This window comes from Sphaeramia orbicularis, chromosome 12 (genome assembly GCF_902148855.1).
Source record: "Sphaeramia orbicularis chromosome 12, fSphaOr1.1, whole genome shotgun sequence".
Lineage (NCBI taxonomy): Eukaryota > Metazoa > Chordata > Actinopteri > Kurtiformes > Apogonidae > Sphaeramia > Sphaeramia orbicularis.
In genome coordinates, this window is record NC_043968.1 from 58,829,814 (window position 1) to 58,856,857 (window position 27,044).

The window sequence follows — 27,044 nt, forward strand, 5'->3', positions numbered from 1 at the left end:
TTTGGCAGGGTTCCCCTCAGGCTGGGCATTTATTGTGGGGCATCCGGCAGGGTGCAGGCTGGTGGCTGGCGCCCAGAATCCTGGGTGCTGACTTCTTTTTCTCTTTGTCGGCATGGTCTGGGGGTGCTTCCTGTTTTGGCAGACTTTGGGATGGGGGTGCTTCCTAGGGTGGCAGATTGGAGTGTTCTCTCCTGGTGGTTGTCGGCTTTGTTGTGGCTCTCTTCTACTGCTGGCGGTAGGGTGGGATGTCTGGGAGGTGGGTAGGGGGTGGGTCCTTTTGATGTGGACTTGAGCCAGCATGGATTTCCTGGTTTTCTCTGGGCTTTGGTGGGTTGGTCTCAGCAAGAGCTGCAGGGATAAGGGCACGGTGGGTGCTGGGGGGGGTTTCATTTTTGCCAAGCTGTAGGCCGTGACTCAGGGGCCATGGTGTGTGCCGGGCTGTGGGTGGCCTGTACTGTTACACCTTTAGTCTGTGTGTAGGTGTGTGTGTGTGTGTGTGTGAATGTCTGTGTGTGTGTGTGTGTGTGTGTGTAAATGAGTGTATGTGGGCATATGTGGGTGCGTTCATGTGTGTGGGTTTGGAGTTGGAGGGGATGTGGGGTTTGAGAAGTTGAGGGTGGGAGTTGGAGGGGATGGGGGGTGGGTCTCAGGGTCCCCTGGGGTGCTTGGCTGGGGCATTGGGGTGTGTGCCGGCCCATGGTGGGTGGCTAGCTGGGGTGGCCTGGTCTCCCTTTGCCCTGGGCGGGGCTTCTGCCCAGGGGTGGGGTGGCCCTTGAGCTTGCAGGGCCCTGGGGCCGGTGGCTGGCACCCTTCTCGGCTGCTGTGGGGCCTCTGGTTGGGGTCTTCCTCTGCCGTCTTCAGGGTGGGCGCATCATTGTCTCTCGGGGGGCGGACTGGATCTCCTGCTGTGTGTGGACTAGGGGTGTAAGAAAATATTGGTTCTGCAATATATCGTGATATTTCATTTCACAATGTATGTAATGTATCATGATATTTCGTGATGTTTCATGATCCTAGTATTGTGATTTATATTGTATCGCCAGATCCTTACGAATACACAGCCCTAGTGTGGACTGCTGGTCGGCTGGGTCTTGGGGTCCTCTTTGTCGGCTGCTGGTTCTTGGGGCGGGGGGGGGGGGGGGGGGGGGGTACTCTGTACTTTATTATTGTGAGTGATTAATGTGAACAACTGCTGTTGTGTTTCTGGTGTGATTTGTGCTGTGGTTGTTTATGATGTTTTGTTCACGTTTTGTTTTGTTTTTAGTTTACTCCGTTCCTGTGGGTGTTGCGGATTATTGTCGGTTATTATAATTATATTGTATCATTACAATTGACATTATTGTTATTATTGTTATTGGCACTACTATTGTTGATGTTGTCTCGTGTGAGGGTCTCTGCCACCTTTTTTCCTCTTCTTCTCCCCCCTTTGCTCTCTCCTTTCTTCTCCCTTTCCTCTCTTTCCCCCTGTTTTTCCTGTCAGGTCTGGCATCAAAATGTGGTTCAACAAAACCCAAAATGAAAACAGTGGAATATCAAGAGGAACCTTATGTACTTTATGAAGTCCCCCCCCAAAGCAAATTTTTTCAGCACAAGGCAGCCAGACCGCCATTCTGCTGTTATGATGCTGAACAAGACAAGTTAAAAAAAAACAAAAAAAAAACGTTACACAAGTAGCCTAAATATGATTAAACCGACAACGTGCGCTCTCCTGGAGTGACAGCCACAGATGCACAGGTGGCAGTGGGACCATGCATTTATAAAGCAAAGCACTTAGAGCATGAGTGTCAAACTCCTCGAGGGCCCGTATCCTACATGTTTTAGATGTTTCCCTCTTCCAACACACCTGATTCAAATGATAAGCCTATCATCAAGCTCTGCAGAAGCCTGATAACGACTGTCAGGTGTGCTGGAAGAGGGAAACATCTAAAACATGCAGGATACCGGCCCTCGAGGATCTGAGTTTGACACCCCTGACTTAGAGCATTTAGGGCCAATGTACAGAAGTCAAGAATGGCTGTGGATTTACATATTATATTATGGTTGTGCTGTTTGTGATTCCAACAGCTGAAAGATCCAACTCCCCAAGGGCCCACTGATTTGCCTTGGCGGAGGTCTGTGCTCTCTGAGTGCTTTTCTAGAAAAGAGAGCAGACCTCCGCCAAGGCAGATCAGTGGGCCCCCGTGGCCCCCCACCCCCAATCACCACCAAAATTTAATCATTTGTTCCTTGTGCCAGTATTAACATTTCCTGAAATTGTCATCCAAATCCGTCCACAACTTTTGGAGTTATCTTGCACACAGACAGACAGACAGACAAACAAACAGACAAACCAATGCCGGCAAAAATATGACCTCCTTGGTAGAGGTAATTATCCTTTCACAAAACACCTGAATAACCTGAACATCTGCAAACTCACTTAAAACAGTGGCTCCTTAGAACCAGAGATGCACTCACTTTTAATTCACATGCATTTCATCCCCCGAACACTTTCTCTGTTAAATTGGATGAAAGATCTCATAACCTCATTAAATAAAATGATTAAGGAGGCAAGATCCAGCTACTTCCACAAACTTATAGCCACAAACAAGAAAAACCCCAAAGTAATCTTTGACACAATCCAGTCCATTGTGTCCCCTGCTGTCCCTGCTGCCCCTGTGCTCTGTGAAGCTGACAGCAATGACTTCCTAAACTTCTTCACAGACAAGATCAGGGATATTAAACACAATATCCCACCACCCTCTGGCCGTCTGACCCTATCTGATCCCCCTCTGCAAACCTGGTCCTCTTTCGACCCTGTGACACTGGAGGACATCTCAGCACTTTTATCCAAAACGAAACCCTCCTCCAACTCTGCAGACATCCTCCCCCATAAGCTCCTTGTCGGTGTCTTTGACACTATTGGACCATGGGTCACAAAGTTTTTTAACCTGTCGCTCTCAACTGGTTTGTTTCCCAGCTCCTTCAAACAGGCCATCATAGAACCTAAACTAAAGAAAACCACACTGGACCCCACAGACTTCAAAAGCTACAGGCCCATTTCAAAGCTCCCCCTATTGGCCAAAATCCTTGAGAAAGCAGTGTCTAAACAACTTACAGCTTTTCTGGAGACACACCAGATCTATGACACTTTTCAGTCTGGGTTTAGACAACGCCACTCAACAGAAACCGCACTATTAAAAGTGTCTAGTGACATCCTGATGGCGGCTGACTCCGGGAAATCCACGGTCTTGGTCCTGCTAGATCTCTCCTCGGCCTTTGACACAGTGGACCATACCATAATGATTGAGAGACTGAGGGACCTGGTAGGGATGTCAGGTCATGTGCTAGACTGGTTCTCCTCTACCTGACCGGCAGAAGCTTCACTGTGTCAATAAACAACTTCCAATCTGACTCAGCGGATCTACTGTGTGGTGTGCCCCAAGGCTCTGTCCTGGGACCAGTGCTATTCTTACTCTATGTCCTCCCACTTGGCCACATTATCCAACAGTACAGTGATGTCTCCTATCATCTATTCGCGGATGACATCCAGATATACTGCTCCTTTAACTCCTCTGAGCCCCACAAACTGAGTTCCTTAATCAACTGCTTGTCAGAGCTGAAGCAGTGGCTAAATGATAACAGCCTCCAGCTGAACTCCAGCAAAACTGAGACCCTCATCATTGCCCCGGATAGTGCAATCCCAGGGATCAAACATCACCTTGGAGACTTGAGTTCCTCGGTAAAGACAAAACTGAGGAATCTGGGTGTCATCTTTGACCAGGACATGTCTTTAGAATTCTACTCCAAACACCTAGTCAAAAACTGTTTCTTCCAACTACGCAACATCTCCAAACTCAGATCTATGGTGTCCACAAATGAGCTCAAGATGATCGTTCACGCTTTCGTATCTTCTCGCTTAGACTACTGCAACAGCCTGTTTACATGCTTAAACAAGAAGGAGCTGGCCCGTCTACAGTTTGTCCAGAACTCTGCTGCCAGGCTCCTGACCCGCACAAACAGGAGAACCCACATCACTCCCATCCTTAAATCTCTCCACTGGCTCCCTGTTCTATATCGTCTTCATTTCAAAATTCTTGTGCTAACTTTCCGGGCCCTACATGGCCAGGCCCCTGCATACATTGCTTCCCTGATCCAGCCCTACAGCTCGACTAGTAGCTTGAGGTCTTCAGGACAGCACCTGCTGATGGTTCCACGACCTGTTTTAGCACACGCGGTGACAGGTCTTTTAAAGCTGTGGCACCACGTCTATGGAATGACCTGCCTCTACACCTACGGTCCATGGACTCTGTAGAGAGCTTTAAAAAACACCTCAAAACCCTCCTGTTCAAAAAGGCTTTTTAGTCTCCCACCTGACCCAGGACCACCACAGACTGATTACACTCTATGTATTCATCATAACGTACTCCATGTGTCATCCCCCCCCCCAGTCCCTCTATCTCTATCGCTCTCTCTTTTCTCCTCCTTTACTCTCTCTCTCTCTCTTTAACCCCAACTGGTCAAGGCAGACAGCCATCCTTCAGGAGTCTGGGTCTGCTCGAGGTTTCTGCCCGTTAAAGGGAAGTTTTTCCTCGCCACTGTCACCAATCACAAGTGTTTGCTCCTGAAGGATTCTGTTGGGTCTCTGTAAACTTAATTTGATTCTGATTTGAATTGATAAAGCACTTTGTGACTCTGTCTGTGAAAAGTGCTCTATAAATAAAATTTACTTTACTTACTTTACTTAAAGTACAGAGGTGAATGAATAGGCTAATGCCCCAATCACCATCCCACGTCTATTTATTTTTTTGCTTATTTGTATGTTTTGCTGATGTCTATGTCATCATTATGTGTATTTTTAATTTTTAACTTATAGTGAATGAGTGCTGTATCAATGTTGGCTTTTTTTTGTCTTGTTCTGTCGTCTGCCTAGGGATTACACATGAAAAGTAGTTATTACCTCCGCCAAGGAGGTTATGTTTTTACTGGTGTTGGTTTGTCTGTCTGTCTGTCTGTCCATGTGCAAGATAACTCAAAAAGTTATAGACGGATTTGGATGAAAACTTTCAGGAAATGTTGATACTGACACAAGATGATTTGAATTGATAAAGCACTTTGTGACTCTGTCTGTGAAAAGTGCTCTATAAATAAAATTTACTTTACTTTACTTTACAAGGAACAAATGATTAAATTTTGGTGGTGATGGGGGGGGGGGGGGGGGGCACTGATCTGCCTTGGTGGAGGTCTGTGCTCTCCCAGTGCTGTTCTAGTTTTTACTAATTCTGACATATTTACATGGGTGTATTTTTTATACAACAATGTTCATAAATATGCATGGTCCCTATTAAATAAATCATTAAAACAAAAAAAATAAAATAAAATAAACAATCTGAACTCCCTTAAGAAAAACAAGTGCAATTTTGACAATGTTATTCCTATTGCTAAATGTTTTATGCCTTTGTGGATCCACTGTGATCTGAATTGTAATGCACAGTTGTAGAAGGATTCTGTTGGGTTTCTGTAAATTGGCTTTGAGTCTGGTTTTGACCAACTATATATGTAAAGTGTCATGAGATAACTTTTGTTGGGATTTGGCGCTATATAAATAAAATTTGATTGATTGATTTGATTGGTTTTCCCCTGTAAGTCGCTTTGGAAAAAAGTGTCTGCCAAATGCGTAAATGTAAATGTAAATGAGAGTGCATGTGCATAAAATGGGATTTCTAAGCAAATGAGTTGTCCATTACGTCGTTGTTCAAATAGTCCAAAGTTCACCTCTGACAACAGCTGAACACTGGGTCATTTCATTACATATTTAAGAATTTAGTGTGCTGTCTAGAGTAACCACAATAAAAGTAGTGCAAACACAGACTTCTGAAGTGTGCACAGTAGTTCATATTTGTTATGGAACTTCCTCAGGCACTTTTGACAGCTAACATTGAGCCTATTTACATTACTATAAAAATCTGATAACTGGGAGTAATCTGATAATTGCAATAAGATCTGATACATACACTTCAGAAATGTGATAATTGAAAAATCCTGGTCCAGACATTTCAGTCCATTTTCGGAGTATGTACATACGTAGTGATAGTAGAATCAAACTTCCTATTATTGTCTTCCACTCACGTTTGACTACATCACTTCCATTTTGTATGATTTATTTGTTTTTACACATGCGCAGATGTAAAAATGCAGAACTAGAAAAGCCTGTGGAGAGCGCAGACCTCTGCCAAGGCAGATCAGTGTGGGGATCACTTGAATAATCTGGCTCCAGAAATCAGATAATGGTTGGAGTATTAGTGTACATGTAAACTGGGCCATTGACACATGAGTCACTGAATACTTGTATTATGACACTCCTACCTTGGACATATTTTCATTTGTGTCCCAGTATAACAAACGCACCCTTATGGGAGTGGTTTAAAGGATAAGAGTTGGACAAGAGAGACACATACTGCAGTGCTGTCCATATATTCAGATAACTGCTTGTCAAGCAAAACAAATGAGCGTCCATGCAAATCTGCAAGATAAACCCAGATACACACAGTCCTGCACAGACTCCTCACTCCAGATACATTTCTGCTGAGGTAAGATGCATGCTGATACATGAGTATATTTAAAGTTTAAATCCACAGACTGTGGTGAAGAAATATGATCTGACCAAGTGTAGATGCTCAAATGTGTAAAATTGAAGTAAAAATACAGCAAGTACCATCAATACAATGCGATGTTTTAAGAAGATATCAAATGTGATACTGAGCTTTCAAATGGTGAGTCAAGTTATCCTTTTGTTATACATTAACATGATGTAATAAAATAATAGTGTGCCCACATCCAGGCACAACTGATTAGTGCGACACATAAATTTACAGTTTATTTGATACAGATCTTTTTCCTGGATGAATAATGTGTTCCTTGGTATATTATCAAACAAATGAATACATACAAAACATGAAAAACATGAAAACCCTCTTGGAAACTTTTAAATTCAATTAAACTACAATATTTTAATGTATTCTTCTGCCACAGTGTATTATATTGAGTTCTACTTCTTAGTGCAATGATCCAGCAGCAGCCTGTATTATTATGCAACCAGGAGTATGGCTTGTGTGTGCAGCTGGAGCAGCGACAGCCCCACCTAAGTTTGGTGAAAAGCCCAGGAAATTTTAAACAAGTTAAAATAATAAACATGAAACTAATATTGTTGTGGTCCTGGTGCAAACAAATTGCCCGTTTGGGACAAAGAATAACTGAACTGAACTGAATCGCCCTGTAGGTCACTGGCATGTTCTATCAAGTGTGTAAGTAATTCATTTATCAGACAGGGTAGTTGTTTGTTAAACTGCCCTGTCTGATAAATTAATTACTTGCACAGTTGTGCATGGAAGATAGTATGAACCTTTACCAGACTTTCTGAGATGTTCTTTGAAGAATCAATAACAACTTGAATTTGCGATGCACTGCAAAAATCTAAATCTTACCATTTCTAGTCAAAATATGTCATCACACTTAAAATAAGACATAATCACCTAAAGAGTAACTTGTAACTTGTAAGTGAGATGTAAGAACCTATTTTTAGACAATAGATCTAGAAAATCTTATTTCAAGAAATCTTACCAAGATAATTTTCACTTGCTCCATTGGCAGATGTTTTTGCTTGAATTAATTATTAATTATTGTATGACAGGGGTGTCCAAACTTTTTTTAAAGAGGGCCAGATCTGATAATGTGGAGATTGACAGGGGCCAGTGGTCCCTTCGGACGTTTTTAAACAGTAAAAATTACATATAAAAGCGATAATTTTAAAAACAACTTTATTTTCATTGTCAAAATATCATTTTTTTTAAATGGCAATGTAACCAAATCTAAGCCACTCAGGTGTGAACAAATAAAAAAAAAAAAATAAAATAAAAAATTCTGCCTTCCTTTCACATCTGGAGTCAGATAACATAGAACAAACCGTGTGGAGTATCTTAAACGTCCAAGAAGTTGATAAAAATCTTAACCCCACATTCATTTTAAACATGACTTATATCAGTAATCAGTACTCATATATTACTCAGTAATGTAGTCTGTTAACATTTCAGATGGAAACATATGACTTACTCTTGTCTTTAACAAAATCATTCAGAAAGTAATATTTGTGTCACATCTACAAGTACACAACACCAGCAGTTATAGGCAACTAACCTGGCAACTTGGTAGCCTGCCCTTGGTGGTGAATTCATTGAACTCCCAGGTTCACATGAAGAGTCACTGTTGTGAGTTTAAAGCAGCTTGAATTTGCTTCACTTTTTCAGAACGCTCACTCCCTGCTAGCTTGTCGTATGCGTTAGCATGTTTTGTCTGCTAGTGTGTCTTTACATTGAATTCCTTAAACAAGGCAACAATCTCTCGACAAATTAGGCAAACACAATCACCTCGATTTTCAGTGAAAAAAATTTGTAATTCCCATCTCTCCTGGAAGCGGCGGCCTCACTGTAAACTTCCGTTTTTTTTATTTACAGGCGCCATGGTTAGAAATTAGCGAAAATGGTTCATGGCAAAGTCACAGAGCCAGATAGAGTTAGAGTGGTGCTGCCACCATGAGGTGAAAGGAGAAACTGTATTTTGAACCTTTTGCGATTCATGTACTCGGTTCAACAGTCCAAGTGGGTCATAAATAATACATTATAAAACCCAAGCTGTGGGCCGTATAAAATCTGACCGCGGGCCGTGATTGGCCCCCGGGCCGGACTTTGGACATGCCTGGTGTATGATATGAACAGTTGCAATATTCACTTTTCTCAAAAATTTTTAAGCAACACTAGGTATCTTCGACTGAGACTCACTATTTCAAAAAACTAAATGTAATGCACATTCTTATGTCACATTAAAACAACATTTAGACAATTAAATCAGGTCCTATTTACTGGAGATGGTGTCCTACGACTGCTCTGCCACAACTCTGTAATTCAGGTTCCTGAAGGCAGCATATGAGCTTGCTGTCTGTGTCTACTTTTCACTGTCTGTCCATCTGTCCTGTGCCTCTGCCTGTCTGTCTCTCTGCCTGCCTGCCTGCCTTTCTGTCTGTGTGCTTGTCTCTATGTTGGTTACTGTGCCTTATTAATATGATTCATTCTCACTTTTGTTTTTGGTCATAGGTGCTGGATGTAAAGCCAACTGACATAACTGTATGGAATGTGCTACTACACTAAAACATTTTGTTTTTTGTCATTCCAGTTTTATACAATTACCTTCATCAGGAGCATCTCTCTTCAGTGCTCTGTCTGCAGCTGGGTTTTCCTCATCTTCCTCCTCCTCCTCCTCCTCATCGTCTGTGAAATTTGGACATACAATGGCAAATTACCATTTTATTTACAGTTTGAACAAAACAAATGATTAACCTTCCCACACTAAATAATGGCTGCATTTTGCTTAGCATACTTATTGGGTCAAATTTGCTTTTACCATACAGAATGTGCCTTGCATTGCACAACTTATTAAATTCTTTAAAATAAAACAAAAAACAATTATGACGGCGTATTAGGGCCGCATAAGAACAAAAACACTTGTCACTACGAGAATAAAGTTGTTATTTAACGAGAATAAAGTCGTAGTTTTAAAAAACTCATTATTTCATGAGAATAAAGTCTTTATATTTCGAGAATATAGTCATAATATAATGAGAAGTTGTACCTACTCATCGATGCAGAACTTGGAACATTTTGTGAAGTTCTACTTTCATTTTGGGGTTAGGCACAAAGGCCAAATACTGAGTCTACTCCCCCATCAACACATTATCATTAGTCTAAGGACTTTGAAGAGAGTTTGCACACATTTGGGTTTGTTGTAAGAACCGAACTGATTTGTAGCAAATTGCCTCTTTTGTGGAGGAGAAACTGATGAAGTGTTCAGCTGTAGGGTTATCAGTGGAAACACCAGAGAACTATACAGAGAGGATTTGTTGTTTCTGAACAAACTGTGGGGATTCTACTGTGAGTTTTGGAGTCCAACAGAAGGGAATGTTGCTGCTTTGCTTGTTGCCTTTGCTGTAAAACCAGAAACTGTTGAATTTTCAAAATATTACGAGTTTAATCTCATAAAAGTACGACTTTATTCTCATTAAATAATGAATTTATTCTCGTTAATCAACGACTTTATTCTTGTTAAATACTGACTTTATTCTCGTTAAATAATGAGTTTTTTAGAACTACGACTTTATTCTCATTAATTACCGACTTTATTCTCGTTCATTCATTCATTCATTCATTCATTCATTCATTATCTGAACCCGCTTTATCCTCACGAGGGTCACGGGGGTCGCTTGGAGCCTAACCCAGCTACATAGGGGTGAAGGCGGGGTACACCCTGGACAAGTCGCCAGTTCATCACAGGGCTGACTTTACTGTCATTAATTAACAACTTTATTCTCATTAAATAATGACTTTATTCTCATTACTTACCGACTTTATTCTTGTTAAATAATGACTTTTTTAAAACTACAACTTTATTCTCGTTAAATACTGACTTTACTCTCGTTAAATAATGACTTTATTCTTGTAGTGACAAGCGTTTTTTTTTTTTTTTTTCTTATGTGGCCCTAATACGCCGTCGTAAACAATAAATCCACAAACAGTTTGTAAGTGGGCACTGCTCTTGTGGGGACCGGCAGCAGGTGTTTGTTTCTGTTTGGTTCTGTACATAGTCTGCATCTTTTTTTAAACTAGCAAGTTTTTTATAAGTTTGTCTACAGTATGTCTACGACGTACTGATCCTAACAATGGAGATATATTCCTTCCTACTTCTGATAATTGTGCCGTACATCACTCGGGGTTTGTTAAGTCTGACAGGATCCAATAGGGACTTTTTCCTGGGATTTAAATCAAGCAACTATGTGGTGGATCAGCCAATAGCAACTAAGTCATGAGGAGTTTGAACCTTCTGATCTCCTGGTCAATGACAATACTCCATTATAAAGTTTTCGGCGTCCGACCACTCCTGAGCTAGAACTCCAAAAGGAGATTTTAGGAAAGGCTTTAGATAGAATACATTGCTCTTCAATCTGTCTATGGCACAGTTATTCAATTCAAGGTTTTACATCACCTCCACAGGTAGAAAGTGAGACTAGCAAGGTTTATACCTAGTTTCGATCCCATCTGTGATCAATGCAAAGTCTGTGTAATGAAATTAAAGGATGCAGGATCAACGACCTTAAACTTTTAAGGCACCTTAAAAATACACCGATAGGTCAGTCACTTACAGTTAGCAAACATGTTAAATGTTAGCTCACTCATGTCGTAGATAGTACCAGTCAGCTGTCTAACATTAATACGTTGCTGGCTTTATAGCTATGGAGGGAGGGATAACCCTGTTATTTGTGTGGTGTTTTGAAAAGATGAGTGGTCATAATGTTGCTAATCATCGGTGTCTCACTGCCGTCATCTACAGGCTAATGTCAAAGCCAGACAACCACGTTCGATAGATAGATAGATAGATAGGTAGATAGATAGATAGATAGATAGATAGATAGATAGATAGATAGATAGATAGATAGATAGATAGATAGATAGATAGATAGATAGATTCATTCATTTTCTGAATCCGCTTTATCCTCACTAGGGTCACGGGGGTTGCTTGGAGCCTATCCCAGCTACATAGGGGCGAAGGCAGGGTACACCCTGGACAAGTCGCCAGTTCATTGTAGGGCTGACATACAGAGACAAACAATCACTCTCACATTCACACCTATGGGCAATTTAGATTAACCAATTAACCTATTAGTGCATGTCTTTGGATGGTGGGAGGACGCCAGAGTACCCTGAGAGAACCCACGCAGACACGGGGAGAACATGCAAACTCCACACAGAAAGGTCCCACCCCCCATCGACTGGTGTTGGAACCGAACCCAGGAACTTCTTGCTGTGAGGCACGGGTGCTAACCACTGCACCACCGTGTCGCCCTAGATAGATAGATATTTTATTAATCCCGAGAGAAATTCATGTATTCAGCAGCTTTACATACAGCACAAGAAGACAAAAAACAGACAAACCAAAAACACAACAGTGGGTTAGAATCCAGGTTGACATTAAGGTTAGTATATATACTCTAAAAGACACTTGCTAAATAACTAAAGAACTACCTCTAAAAAAGCTTCCTGTACAATACTGTAAATGGAGACTTCTGGTTGTATTTACACATTTCAGGGCAGTGATATAAAGTGAAACAGTGAAAAATAAAGAGTAGCAGTGATCTAAAGTGAGTCAGTGATGTAAGTGTAACAGTTATTTAAGTGATCTATGGTGGTTCGAAAAATTATGAATGCTGGCTAACATTACAGGCAGGATGCCGGTTTCTGCTGACCTCCTAACATTAGGTTTATAGGTTAACGTTATACTGGGATTGAGAGGCTCTGGTGTGATAGTTGGAGACACTAATAACATTGTTGTAATCTGTTATTGATATTACTTGTGTGCTTTTAGTCATATATTCCCATTACTCTCAGTAAGGTTAGTCTACGTATATAAATTTTTATGCCTGCAATATTATCTTAGATCCAGTCCTTCTCTCAGAACCCTGTTGTTCCAGATGCTGCACATGAATATAAAAGTTTGCTGTATCATCCCAATCTTTGTTCAAGAATTAGTAACCTAACCTATTTCACATCCTGTTCATGTACAGCAGGGGTGTCAAACTTGTTTTCTTCCGGGGGTCACATTCGGCCCAATTTAATCTGATGTGGGCTGGACCAGTAAAATAATAGCATGATAACCAATAAATAATGACAACTCCAAATTCTTTTAGTGCAAAAAATAACATTCAATTATGCCAATATTTACATTTCTAAACTATCCAAACAAAAAGGATGTGAATAACCTGAAAAAAAACAAAAAAACAATAAAACAGAATTTGTTAAGAAATATAAGTACAATTTTATCAATATTATGCCTCGACTGATCATTTATACATATGCACAAAACATTTAGTAACAGGCAGAAAACTGTTAAAATTGCACTTATATATCTTAACAAATTCCTTTTTTTTTCAGGTTATTCACATACTTTTTGTTTGGATAGTTTGTCAATGTAAACATTTTCATAATTGAACGTTATTTTTTGCACTAAAACAATTTGGAGTTGTCATTATTTATAGGTTATTATGATATTATTTTTGAGTTTGATACCCTAACTTGCACTTTGCAAATTCAACCCATGGGCCGGATTAGAACCTTTGGCGGGCTGGTTTTGGCCCCTGGGCCGCATGTTTGACACCTGTGATGTACAGGTTCACTGGATGTAACAAAGCAAAAAAAGGTGCCAGTGCAGAGGAACAGAGCAGGCAAGAGAAGTTCAGGTCTACAGCCATCCGAGGAGTCTGTAGACTACTACTGTAGAAACCATGGGTGGGCTCAGTTCAGTTTAGAATTTTTCTGCAAACTTTAAACACAAAAATATTTTTACAAAAAATGCAGTGCTATCCAGCCAATCAGTAAACTGACTGTGCAATATTACAGTTAATGTTATTGCTAGGAAAAATACAATATTTTTTCTTTTTTAAAGAAAAGCTTTTATTGTGGTCTTTTTTCATATTGCATCAATGTTGCTATTTGACAGAGATGATAATACAGTACAGCTTTGTATTTCTGAGATATAGCTATGCTGTGTTTAAAGCAGAACAACTGGCATCCAGCACTCATTAACCCCATTAAAGACTTGAGACTTGACTTGGACTTGAGCTCAAAGACTTGTGAGCATCTCAGTATATCAGAGTGATCAGCAGTCATGTTTACTCCCCCTACACCAGTTTGTATTACTGGATACAACCCAACACTGTGTGATGGCCCTGTGGTTACTTGCTTCACTGGCTGCTCCAGCTGCTTGGGTCCTAGGAGCAGGACTGTCTAGTTTAAAGTCAGCTGGGAGCAGGAGGGATCAGCAGATCAACAAGCCCAGCCTGCTTACACTGTCGACATAAATCCATCCATTATTGTGGTAACAAGTGTACTTTGACTTAAAGTGGGATTTTATGGGATCAAGGTGTGTCAGTGAAGCTGGATGCCAGTTCAGGGGCTTTTATTTCATTGATGAGTTATCCTGTCAACCTTTTCAGCTGATCTTTGAATTTATCCAATATTTTGCTTTTTAAAGATTCTTTCCAATCAGGTGTATGTAACAGTTTGTTTTGGAACTTTCCCAGTGCAAAACATGGTTTGTATTTTTCCCCAAATGTTTATGTAGAAGTGTTGTGTTGTAAACTTACAACCTTAAAAACTCTGTACTTTTGCCTGTTGTAAAGGCAGAATAGAGATTATAGAAAAGGCATGGACGACATATTGTTCAGCTAAACTGATCCACCCTGCAACACAGAACATGGCTTAACCTATTCAAAGTCAAGTACACGAGCTGAGAATATGTCAATAAAAAAATATTAAAAAAACAAAAAAACAAAAATTAACATACTGGTGGAAGAAATGCTGTCAACAAGCGCCATACAAATATTCTGGAGGTGTGACGAAGCCTTATATCTGAAAACTCACAAACATCCCCACAGCAAAGTAGAACTGTTATGTTCCAGCAAGTAAATGCTGTCAAACTTTTGTGAATGTACATTGTCAGAATCCTTCAAACCAACAGCCAAATGACACAAAGTAAAAAAAAAAAAAAAAAAGTAAACAATTGAATCAAATGTCAAGTCAATGCCAGATGCCAAGTCAGAGGACGGAGAATAGGCGTGAATAGCAGCAGTTGACTGATAAGACCACATCTGTACGGCAGTGGGACACAGAGCATGAAGAGATTTTCTATCAGAAATAGAAGACATCATCCTGTGAGCATAATCATAAAACAATTACAACAAATCATACAGAAACAGGTTACAAAAGAGTGTACACAGGCAATGAAGTATTTAATCCATAACCTACAAGTCTTTTTATCGGTGACTTCCAAACATTTTTTTCTCTAAATAGTTTGTTATCTTGTGCATTTTAGAATAGAATAGAATAGAATAGAATAGAATTGAATAGAAGCTTTATTGTCATTGCATAATAAATACAACGAAATTGCACATGCCCCCCACATAAAAAAACACAAATAACATTCATACTACACTCTTCCCACTCATAAATACATTCAACAAGCACAACAAACACACCGAAACACATCAGTATTAAAATACTACTATATAAAAGTGCAATAAAAAAAAGTGCATCTGTATAAAAGTCCTATGGCTTGGATTTTAATGTGCTGGTGACTATGGTGTATGTTGGTGGTTTAGGGAGTAGATGGCTTTTGGAAATAAACTGTTAATGAGTCTGGTGGTATGTGATCTGAGTGACCTGTATCACCTCCCTGAAGGCACAAGAGTAAAAAGTTGATGACCAGGGTGGGAAGTGTCTGTACTGATGGTCCTTGGTCTTGTGTAGTAGCAGGAGTTTGCAATGTCCTGAAGTGGGGGAAGAGGGCAGCCAGTGATTTTTTCTGCAGATCTTACAATCCTCTGTAGTGCTGTTTTGTCTGCGACAGAGCAGCCTGTATACCATGCCGTGATACAGTATGTTAAAATGCTTTCAACAGCAGAGCGGTAAAAGGTCACCAGCAGCCTCTTGCAGAGGTTGTTTCTTTTTAGGATCCAGAGGAAGTGGAAGCGTTGCCGGGCTTTTTTGACAATGGCTGTGGTGTTTGTAGTCCAGGAGAGGGTGTCTGTGATATATGTGCAGAGAAATTTGTAACTGTGCACTATTTCCACGCATTCACCATTGATGAAGATGGGGGATGGGTCAGTTCTGCGTTTCCTGAAATCCAGTATAAGTTCTTTTGTTTTCTTTGTGTTTAAAATCAGATTGTTTGCAGAGCACCACAGAGACAGATTTTGGACCTCATCATGGTAGATGGACTCATCCCCCCCTGAGATGAGTCCCACAACAGTTGTGTCATCTGCAGACTTAATTATGGAGTCGGAGGGGTGAATTGGTGTACAATCAGAGGTGTACAGACAGTACAGAAGTGGACTCAGCACACAGCCCTGGGGGGAGCCGGTGCTGAGAGTGAGAGTGGAGGAGAGGTGAGGGCCGAGTCTGACAGTTTGAGGGCAGTTTGTGAGAAAGTCCATAATCCAGGAGCAGAGCTGTGAATGGAGACCGAGGTGAAGCAGTTTCCTGATCAGAATGTATCAAAGACATCATCCTGTGAGCATAATCGTAAAATAATAATGGTATGATGGTATTAAATGCAGAGCTGTAATCGATGAAGAACATCCGGATGTATGAGTTCTTGTGTTCTAGGTGCTCCAGTGCTGTGTGGAGAGCGATGGTGATGGCATCCTCCGTTGATCTGTTTTTCCTGTATGCGAACTGAAAGGGGTCAAAGGATGGGGGTAGGCTAATTTTGATGTGCCTCAGCACTAGTCTCTCCAGACATTTTGTGACAATGGAGGTGAGAGCAATGGGTTTGTAGTCATTTAAACAGTCCACAGCAGGCTTTCTTGGGACAGGGATTATGACAGCTGATTTGAGGCAGGGTGGGACATTGGCTTGTGCCAGAGACAGATTGAAAATTTTTGTGAACACTGGGGCAAGCTCAAAGGCACAGGCTTGAGTACCTTCCCAAGTACTTTTTACATTTGATTTATTTTACATTTTTCACTGAAAAGCAAGTATTTTACTTTATTAAATTTATTTATCATAAAAGCTCAGAATAAATGTAATGGTTATTATATCAATCTAGAAAAAAAGTAAAGAAAAAATGACTTTTTCAGCAAAGCATATCATTGATTGAAAGAAAATAACATGCTTACAATAACCTCTGTTTATCAAACTACATAAATTTAATTGGTGAATCACTGTTACAGAACATGACAGTGTTTCCATGTTCACTACAAAGCCTCTAAACGTCCAAATAGACTCATCTGATGTGGCTGAAAAGCTGAGAAACCGCATTTTTCCTGAATTATTTAAATATGTTAGTTGGATGAGAGGTTCAAAAGTTAAAATTAGCATTTTATATCAGTAGATGCTTTTAGTAGATGCTTCATTAGATCTGACTTCAAGGGTTACAACATAGATATGTGAACATAATCACAACTACATTTGTTTTTTTTTTCCAGTGCTTTACAATCATTCCCACTAATCATTCATCATGAAGGTCAGAGCTTTGAAACAGAGGACCATCAGTATTTTCTTTTCAAAGTATGGCATCATCTTCCTCATTCTGGTTGGGTTTATCATCATCATCATCACCATCATCATCATCATCCTGCTACATGACACAGATCTTCCAGAGGTAAGAACTTTAGCATTAGTGATCACAGTTTACCAGTCATGGTTCTCAAATTTTGTGTTGCTCAGGACAACAATGGTGCAAATTCATTCTTCTTATTTTTTATGTAAGAATATTTTCCGGTGCAGGATATATTGAGAGAACAGCTGAGCAAGGAATCACAATAAAAGACTTGGATAAACAATATTATTGAAACACAAGTGAACCACAAACTTACCAGTGTTTCCCCCTTTTTGTCATTTACGAACACAACTACAAGCACTCGGAGAGCGCAGACCTCCGCCAAGGCAGATCAGTGGGTGGGGGGGCACAGGGGCCCACTGATCTGCTTTGGCGGAGGTCTGCGCTCTCCAAGTGCTTTTCTAGAAAAGAGAGCGTAGACCTCCGCCAAGGCAGATCAGTGGGCCCCCGTGCCCCCCCACCCCCGATCACCACCAAAATTTAATCATTTGTTCCTTGTGCCAGTATCAACATTTCCTGAAGTTTTCACCCAAATCCATCCATAACTTTTTGAGTTATCTTGCACACAGACAGACAGACAGACAGACAGACAGACAGACAGAGACAGACAGACAAACCAACACTGACAAAAACATAAGCTCCTTGGTGGAGTAAATAACAATACATTCTATTTCTATTCTGTTGTCACTGGTAACAAAGCTCAGTATTTCTCATGTTTTAGCTGGTGCCATCTGGTGATAAGGGTTATTTGTGTGTGACAGAGATATTTTTTTTCTTTTTAGATAGAACAGATCACAGATGTTGTACTTTAGAAAATAACTAAACTTTTTCTGAAAAGGGTGTTTGCATTAATCACCTCTGATAAATTTTTGTTCAGACTCAGTATTTCACTGTCATATATCAATAGTAACTTAAATTGTATTACAGTGCCGGTTGTCATGGAAACACGGTGCCCAGTTCAATGATGTGACTATCTCATGTTTGTGGAAATGCTTGAGACACTGACAGTTGGCTGCAGGTGCATCATAAGTGAGCAAAACAAAACTGTTGAGTCTGTACCAGAAAAGGATTTTGGGAAGTGCAACTTACTGATGAAAGAAGAAAGAAAGAAAAAAATACAAGAAAAAGAAAATAACATACAATCAATGTATATACCAATTGAGTTATATTTCTTTATGTTTAGAATAGAATAGAATAGAATCTTTATTGTCATTATGCGAGGCACAACGAAATTTCGTCCAGCAGCTCTTGGCATTAGGCATACATATTTACACACATGTAATATAAAAGGCACATCTAAGATATATATATGTAAATAGAAAAATAGAATAAAATAAAGTGACAAGTATCCATAGTGCAAACATCAAACTTTAAAGTGACCATGGCATTTAAGTAGTCCAGGTTTGCAGTGCAGTGAGAGAGCGTGTGTGTGTGTCTGCAGGAGTTGATACTCAGTCTGTGTATGGGGGGCTGGGTGTGTGAGGAAGTGGGGTGATGGATTTCACAGCTCTGGGGAAGAAGCTGTGTCTCAGTCTGTTTGTGCATTTACAGACTTAACTTTTTGATGATTGTCCATTTTGCAGTCCTAGTAACTCTTTACAGTTTTGTTGTATATTTTCTATATGAGAGTATGTTATTTACTGTCCCTACAATAGTCTTGCCACATCTTTCACATTTCTTTCAAATGTATGATAAAGTACCAGTAAAGTGAATACTGACATTTGAATCTTGAATCTTTGCCTCTCTCCTGCCAGTTTCATCATGGCATAAAAAGAAACTCCTCAGAAGGTAAATCACACCCTGACCTCCAGTCTAACTTCTGCAGCTTCCAGCCATATTCTGTGGAGGAAGCTCTGGGGGAAGCTGTGGAAGAACGGCGCCTCCTCGACTCAGTTACTTGGCCTGAAACTCCACTGATTCCAGTTAACTTTACCCTGAAGCAGACCAGTGATCCTGCCCACAGCACTTTCACAATTCTTCCAGGAGGAGGGGAGTGGCGTGTGGGGGATCACCTGAAGGTTATCATTCAAGTGAAGGATTTTGAAGGCCATCCAAAGACGTCTGGGGGAGACTTCATAGTGGCTCGGTTGCACAACCCAAAGCTTGGTGCCGGTGTGGCTGGGCAGGTTCTGGATCATGTCAATGGGTCTTACTCAGCTGTGTTCCCTCTGCTCTGGAATGGAAGTGCAGAAGTTCAGGTAAAAACGACTACAGGAAACTGTAGTGTGTTTGGATAGTGTATTTTTCAATTCAAATAAGGAGTCTGTGATCAGTTTTGTGAATTCCCCTGAGCAAAGACGTAAGTCAAATAATGTGGGTTGAACTATCCCTTCAGGTGACACTGGTTCACTCCAGTGAGGCTGTCACAGTCCTGCGTAGGCTGAGCACAGAGCAGCCAGACAGGATTCATTTCAAAAGTCTTTTCCGTTCAGGCTCAGAGTCTGAAACCACGACCTGCAACATCTGCCTGAGACCAAACAATCAGCCGATATGTAACTACACCGACCTCCGTACAGGGGAACCATGGTTCTGCTTCAAGCCAAAAAACCTGAGCTGTCATACCAGGATCAACCACTCTAAAGGAGGATACAAGGAAAACCTCAGGAAAAATGAGAAGGAGCTGTTTCAGAGGTGAGATGGTAAAGGCATTTTTGTAAGTATAACTGAAACACAAAATTTCTAGGCCTAAAAAACTGAAATGTTTTGCATTTTTCACTACAAATAACAAATATAAATATTATATTTTTCATGTGAGTTTTAAAAATGTCTTTACTCACATTTAAACCATTTCCTGTATTTAGGGTGTCACTGACAAATATATATTAATGTGTGTCTTTTCCTCAGTTGTGTCAACATGAAAGTCTCCATTCAGGCTGTAGGTTCTACCAGTATCCTGGTGTTACCAAAAAAGGAAGGTAAGTTTTTCTTCAAAAAGTAAATAAACAAACCAGAAACAACAACAACAGAGTAGTGACAAACAACAGCAATGACAACATCATATTACAATGAAAAAGATAATAAATGTAAAGAGCAACTAAACAATATAGCTTGGTTAGGGGTGATAGGGAAAAAGGGAAGAGGGGAGTGTGAATGAAAGTGAGAAAGAGAGAGGGGGGAGTGAGGGCGAAAATAATAATTGTTGTAATAATACAAAAATATATAATAATAATACCAGAAGTCTAATTAGGGACCGAGCCGAAAGGTAAGGCCCTCTCACGCAGTGAGAGGCCTTGCCTGCAAGCAAGGCCCTATTGTTTTTTGTTCGTTTTTATATTATTATTATTATTCACACACCACTTTGACCTGGATTTTGACCCCCTGAACATGCATGAAAACTCACCAAATTTGGCACACATGTCAGGCCTGGCGAAAAATTTGATAAAATGAAAAAATTAACCCCATAGGTGCCAAAATGGGCTCTCTAGCGCCACCTATGTGAAAAAAACGGCAACTGCCCTAGTGGCCAGTAGGAATGTCGTACAGACATGAAACCAGTGCCAAAATTTTTGTTGGATCATGCTCTACAAATCATCCACTGACACTCATGACCTATCTGCAACAGGAACTTCGCAATATGCCTTTCAAAATAAAATTTCTAAAACTAACTCCGATGACACCGTTTGTGGTATTGACTTCTAAATAGCGCCAAAAGATAGAGTGAACCCTCCTTAATACAACGATTTCACACCTTTTCCATAACTGTCTTAGTTTCTTTTTTACAAGCCTGCAAAGTTGCGATGTTTGGAACTCATTTTTCACTTTGGAGTTTTTCCCCACATGTGACATATCTACGCGTTCACGGGACTCAGCACAACTCTCACATCCAAAAATTTTTTAGATAGGATATACGGGTATTGATTTATAACAATTTGTTTCTTTTCATACTTTTTCCACTTTAGACTGCCATTTGACCCCCTTAACATGCTCCAAAACTCACCAAATTTGCCATGTATGTCATGACTGGTGAACACTTTCATACAATATCAAAATTAACCCCTTGCATGCTAAAATGGACTCTGTAGCGCCACCTATGTACTAAAAAACACACAAAATCGGCCCTAGCAGCCAGTAGGAATGTCACAGAAACATGAAACAAATGCCAAAATGTTGGTCTGATTGAGCCCGACAAATCATACACTGACACTCATGAGCTAACTCCAACAGGAAGTTGGCAATCTGCCTTTGAAAGTTACTCTACGTTTCTGCAATTAGTACTCAGTCATTCCAGACTTTTGAATAAAAAGTTATATCTCACTCAATTCCCACAAGTCTGCAGAATCCAAAAGTGAAAGAATTTTTCAGATACGACCTACGGTTATGGAATTATGGCGATTTTTTGAAGACTATGTTTACTTTCACTTTTAACAATGACAAAGTCCCTATAAAATTCTTCTTGGTGGCCAGCTGTCTATGGCTGTCCTTAGTGTAGTGGTTCATGTAGCTGCCTATGGAGCAAGAGGACCTGGGTTCCAGTCCCAGACAATCCAAACTTTTTTTTTTTTTTTTTTTTTTCTCCATCTTAAAACAGGTTTTACTGCATTGTATTTTGGATACTGGAAATTTTGCACACATTCAAAAGTACACGGAGTACATTTTTTCAAAATAAAACCCCAAATACCAATAATACAAAATTTCTATTACAAAACTTCTTTTCATTTTTATGATCAAACGCTCAACTCTTTGTACAATGTTTCTTCATTCAAAAGTACTCTTTCTCACAGACACACATGCTCACACAATAGGGTTTTTCCAAAATAAAAGCCTTAAATGTGAGACATCATCACTTTTATGCGCAATTATTCATACAATTTCAATTCATTTTTCAAACTGATTCTTTCTCTCACATACAAAACAAATGCACATACACACAGTAGGTTTTCCAAAATAAAAGTGTCATTTTAAAGGTGATGGTGGTTTCAGCAGAGGGTCGCTGGTGTTCTGTACAGATGTAAGGAGGACGGACACTAAAGGGTGGGAACTGGTATGGGGACACAGAGGTGTGAGTGGAGCTGAGGTGTGGACGGTCACGGGAGGCGGATCGCGGGGGAGGCGGAACGCCCGGTGCGAGGTCCCGCCCAATGCTGCTTGCAGCTTTAATTTACTAGTATTATTGTGTCGGTGGTAGCGGTGGAGGCAGCCACAATACAACAATGAGTTAAATAATTTAATATTTGTAATAATGTATTTGTATCTTACACTTAACAAAATATTACTGTTTGTGCATTCTGCTGGAACTTATAACACACTTTTCATGTCCTCAGAAGGGAAACCTAACACTCAGTGGATCAGATAAAATCATACATCGAAGCCTCTGCCCAATTCTCTACTACATTTGGTAGGAGTGTGAGGCATGGCATGGCAGGCTTTTAGGTACCTGTAAGTACCTAAAAGGCCATGAAATCATATCACAGAATAAATTGTATAGGTATTCATGTGAGGACATTTTTAAGGAAGCTGGATAAAAAAATTCTAGATAATTCACTTGACCCAAAATTTCTGATGGACATGCACTTGTTAACAGACAGACAAATAAATGTGGCCAGTTTTACCTTTTTCTCCTGTTTAGGTAACAATGAAAAAAAGGACAGTATTGTTACACCTGGACCCTTTGGCTACTACTACCAGCAAATGTGGCAAGCTCTAGGTGACACCCCAGTCCACCAGTTCAACAGCCCCTCTGCCATTACTGAATGTCTGAAAGGCAAGGTGATCCACCTGTATGGAGACTCCACCATCAGGCAGTGGTTTGACCATCTCAGGAAAGCACTACCAGGTAGGAGAGACAGTTTTATTTTGGCACATGACAGTTATTATCCAGCTTCTTCAACCAGATCTTTTTCTACTTCTATTTTGTTATGTATAGTGTACAGTGTTTGCTGTTGTGCTCTCTTTTTTGTGTTGTTTGCTCTTGTATTCTATTTTTATTGGGTGTCATACTGCAGCTACAGTGTAATTTCCCAGTTTGGGATGAAATAAAGTCTACCTACCTACTTATCAGGATTTATGCCAACAGATTTTGTCTGTAACTTATTGTTTCCCATTTGTTTCCTCTGACAGATCTGAAGGAGTTTGACTTACACAGTTCAAAGCAATCTGGACCTTTCATGACCTTAGACTATCCAAACAACATCATGGTGACTTACCGCTGTCATGGGCCTCCTATTCGTTTTGGTGATGTACCAACCAGCCAGCTGCGTTACATCGCCAATGAGCTAGATGATGTGGTTGGAGGAAGTAATACTGTTGTAGTTATTGGCATCTGGTCTCACTTCAGCACTTTTCCCATTGATATCTACATCCGGCGGCTGCAGACCATCCGCAGAGCTGTGATTGGCCTGCTGGACAGAGCTCCAGGTACACTGGTCATCATCCGTACTGCAAACCTCAAACATCTGACACTTCATGAGACTCTGACCAACAGCGACTGGTACTCACTGCAGCGGGACAAGGTGCTCAGGGCAATATTCAAAGGAATCAGTGTCCACCTGGTGGACGCCTGGGAGATGGTCCTGGCCCACCATCTGCCTCACAACCTCCACCCACAACCTCCTATTATAAAAAACATGATTAATGTCGTCTTGTCCTATATTTGCCCTAAATGAGGTGGTTAGATGTGTTTCCCGTACAGGGGCGTTTAAGATTCAAGCACAGATGTTGAGTTTGCGTCGTGTGTCTGTGCTTCCACCAGATGCTGCATTCTGATCCAGCAGTCACAAAGCAATTAATTTATATTTATAATATATTTCCAACCTCAGTTTAATGAGCATAGGGGTTTTGTTTGTTTTGTTTTTTTTGTATGAAGTTGAGAGTATTCTTATATCATGCTGACTTGGGTAAAAGGTAGAACGTGTTTACTGTAGTTTACTTTAGTATATCTATGAGGTTTTTCTGCAAATATTTCAACATTTATATTAATATTAATAATATATGTGTACAATTTTAAGGGTGACAAAAATATGCCAAAAATGCTAGGTTGTAATCACAGTGTTCACTACATGTACTAGTACTGTTTCATATGACAAGTTATCAAAGCTTTGTATTTTTTTATTTATAAATACCACGCTACTGCCTATGAAAACACCTCATGTCCACCTTAAGAAAGCCGGGCGAATCTCTGTTTGTCCATTCATTCATGTGAATGTTGTAAGGGACCCCTAGTAACAATGTAATGTGTTCTTCTGATCTACTTGCGGCACCGCAGGAACATGTGGGTCCTGGAATGACCTCCTGATCCATGAACGTTGTGTGTTGTTCTTCGGTTGTTCATGAGGCAAACGTTAAGGCGCCCTGCGAAAGGGGGTTTCATTCTGTGTTCGTGGAAAATCTTGGACAAGATCACCCACCTGGCTATGAACTTAAAAACAGTCCACAAACACTCCATTCTTATAAGGCCACCTTGAGAAAGTCATACGAAATGGTCCATAAATCATTCGCACGGTGTTCATAGCTGTTCGTAATGGCATTTGTGACTGAGGTCTTAGGGACACTAGTAACATTGTGTCACTAAAGTGACACACTAAAGTGACACAATGTTACTGTTAGCATCCAGTGATGGTGCTCATTAACAATTCCCATGATTTTATGATATTTGGGGATCCATCAGAAAGTCAACAGTAGAGTTATGAAATGATTTGATCTTATAGCTTGATTGAAAAATTTTGACAATCACAATGTCAACCCTGGACATAACCTTTTTGTGAAAAACCAATAACATGATTTTATATTACAAACTACAATTCATAAACAATGATCTTGACAAACTTTTAGTTTGGAGCTTTTCCCTGACCACATGCTTATCATTTCATAGCTGTCAGTGACAGCTGCCTGATCAGCATTTTTTTTATTGTGACGCTGCACAAGCGGTGTAAGGTAAGCACTGATCACCTATAAAGGTTGAAAAAGATAAAACATTATTTTGACGTTACACAAATTAAATGGGATTTACATCTATGTATGTCATGTTATTAACTTTAATGCACTAATTACTACTTTGTGCACTTTACTTAAAGCTACACTGTACTGAAGCATTCATATTACATAAATACCTCACTCTCCAGCTCTTTCTGTGGAGTAATCTGAGCAATGTTCCAGCAGAGCAATTTGTACGGACCAATTTTAGACAAAATTATCTGTGCATTAGACAGTTTGCCTGACCATGTCAAATTCACATCTGAAAAAAGTAGAAATAAAAAAATACTCCGTTGTTACAAGACAGCTACATCATACTTAATCAATGAAATATAGTGTGTTAACACTAAAGCGTCACTAAATTTTCTAAGTGAAACATGTATGAGTCTGTACATGGTGGCCATGTCCCAATACAATAACTGAACCATATAATTATAACATTTACATTTGTCAGTGTCACCATCTGAGCACGTGGTATTTGAGCACTTGTATGTGGTAGCTGAGGGCGGAGGTGGAGACAAGCCCACCGGGTGTGAAGCAGCAGGTGATATTTCTGATTTGCTGAACATACTTGTAATTTTATGGGGAACCCTTTGTGTCTCAGTCGCCATATGTTTGAGGTGGTCTGTGTTCATGCTTTTTAATGCTGCTGGGGCAGCTGTTTTGTGTGTGACAACACCATCTTGTCATTTTTCTGTCCGGCATATGTCTGATGTAGCCTAACACAGTGGCTGTTCTGTGTGAAATTCAAGAACTGGAAATGGTGATGCACAATGTCATGTTAAAAGGGTTTTGATGGGGATGTATTCAACAGCTTGTTTACACAATTTTGGGCTTGACTGGCCCAATGTACACTGTGACACCTGAAAAAAAAAATAAAATAAAAAAAATGTAAATATTGCAAATGTATCACTGAGATCATTTTGTGAGTACTTCATGTAACGAAATAAGACATGGTCCTGCAGTTCACAAAACATCCATACAGAAAACTATGCACTGATCTTGCACAACAACATTACACAAAAACAATTCAGATTTGTCAGACAATATAAAATAGCATATCTTGAAAGTAAAGATTAAAAAATGTGGTTGTTGTCAGTTTGTAGTGTTTTGCTAAAAGTCTTAAACCTCATGGGGGACGTAGATATTAGAATGTAAGAATTAAAATCTTTGGTTGGTAAGTATAGTTTTGATGTTTATAAAGTTTTTTTTTTTTTAAAGTCAGGATAACCTGAATGTAATAGAATATTGGCTATTCTTACCCATTTGTCAATATCCTGGGTCATTCCAGGCCAGAAAAATCGGTAGCATATTGCATCCCTTGTTTTTGTCTGGCCTGTGTGTGCTCCTGTGGCACTGCTGTGAAAACCCACAAATATGGCATTGGCCTCTTCTGCCCCACAGGCCACTTTCAGTTTGACATTTGCATCACGTCCCTTTAGGTAATACAATTCTTTTCCTGAAAGACACATATTATTATGTCTAAAGCATCCTATATATGTAATAGTACAGGAAAATGGAAATAGGTGATTTTTGAAATTAATGACAAATTATTTAAAATGTATTGCATTTCAAAATACCATATGACTGTTATTACATTTATTGTACCCATTCAATTTATAGATATTTGATTAGTGCAGTATAGATGAGATTAATGTATGTCATCGAGGTAGACATATTTTATTACATTATGCATTCATTTATGGGTTAGTATCATTACACAGATGGACACATGGACACAAAGACAGATCAAATTAATTGGCAGATCTATGTATGTATGTATGTATGTATGTATGTATGTATGTATGTATGTATGTATGTATGTATATATGTATGTATGTATGTATGTATGTATGTATGTATGTATGTATGTATGTATGTATATATGTATGTATGTATGTACAGTACAGGCCAAAAGTTTGGACACATCTTCTCATTCTTGG

The 27,044-nt window shown here is 39.9% G+C and overlaps 1 protein-coding gene across 2 annotated transcripts; it reads left to right on the forward strand.

Annotated features, from left to right (window-relative positions):
* The first annotated feature begins 6,503 nt into the window (after positions 1-6,503).
* LOC115429731 (NXPE family member 3-like) lies at positions 6,504-25,961 on the forward strand. 2 transcript variants are annotated; one of them, XM_030149427.1, is made up of 8 exons: positions 15,165-16,142; positions 16,239-16,330; positions 17,060-17,235; positions 18,948-19,391; positions 19,529-19,824; positions 20,038-20,108; positions 22,760-22,966; positions 23,251-25,961. In XM_030149427.1, exons 3-8 carry the CDS (start codon positions 17,092-17,094, stop codon positions 23,793-23,795), a joined length of 1,707 nt encoding a protein of 568 aa, XP_030005287.1. In that variant the 5' UTR covers positions 15,165-16,142; positions 16,239-16,330; positions 17,060-17,091; the 3' UTR covers positions 23,796-25,961. The 2 variants fall into 2 exon arrangements, with proteins under 2 accessions (XP_030005286.1, XP_030005287.1); XM_030149426.1 differs by lacking the exons at positions 15,165-16,142; positions 16,239-16,330 and adding an exon at positions 6,504-6,566.
* Positions 25,962-27,044: the final 1,083 nt, after the last annotated feature.

Coding starts and splice junctions, on each gene's coding strand:
- LOC115429731 (XM_030149426.1), top strand. CDS start 17,092: ATGAAGGTCAGAGCTTTGAAACAGAGGACCATCAGTATTTTCTTTTCA. Junction 19,825..20,037: donor GAGAAGGAGCTGTTTCAGAG/GTGAGATGGTAA, acceptor TCTTTTCCTCAG/TTGTGTCAACATGAAAGTCT. Junction 22,967..23,250: donor TCTCAGGAAAGCACTACCAG/GTAGGAGAGACA, acceptor TTCCTCTGACAG/ATCTGAAGGAGTTTGACTTA.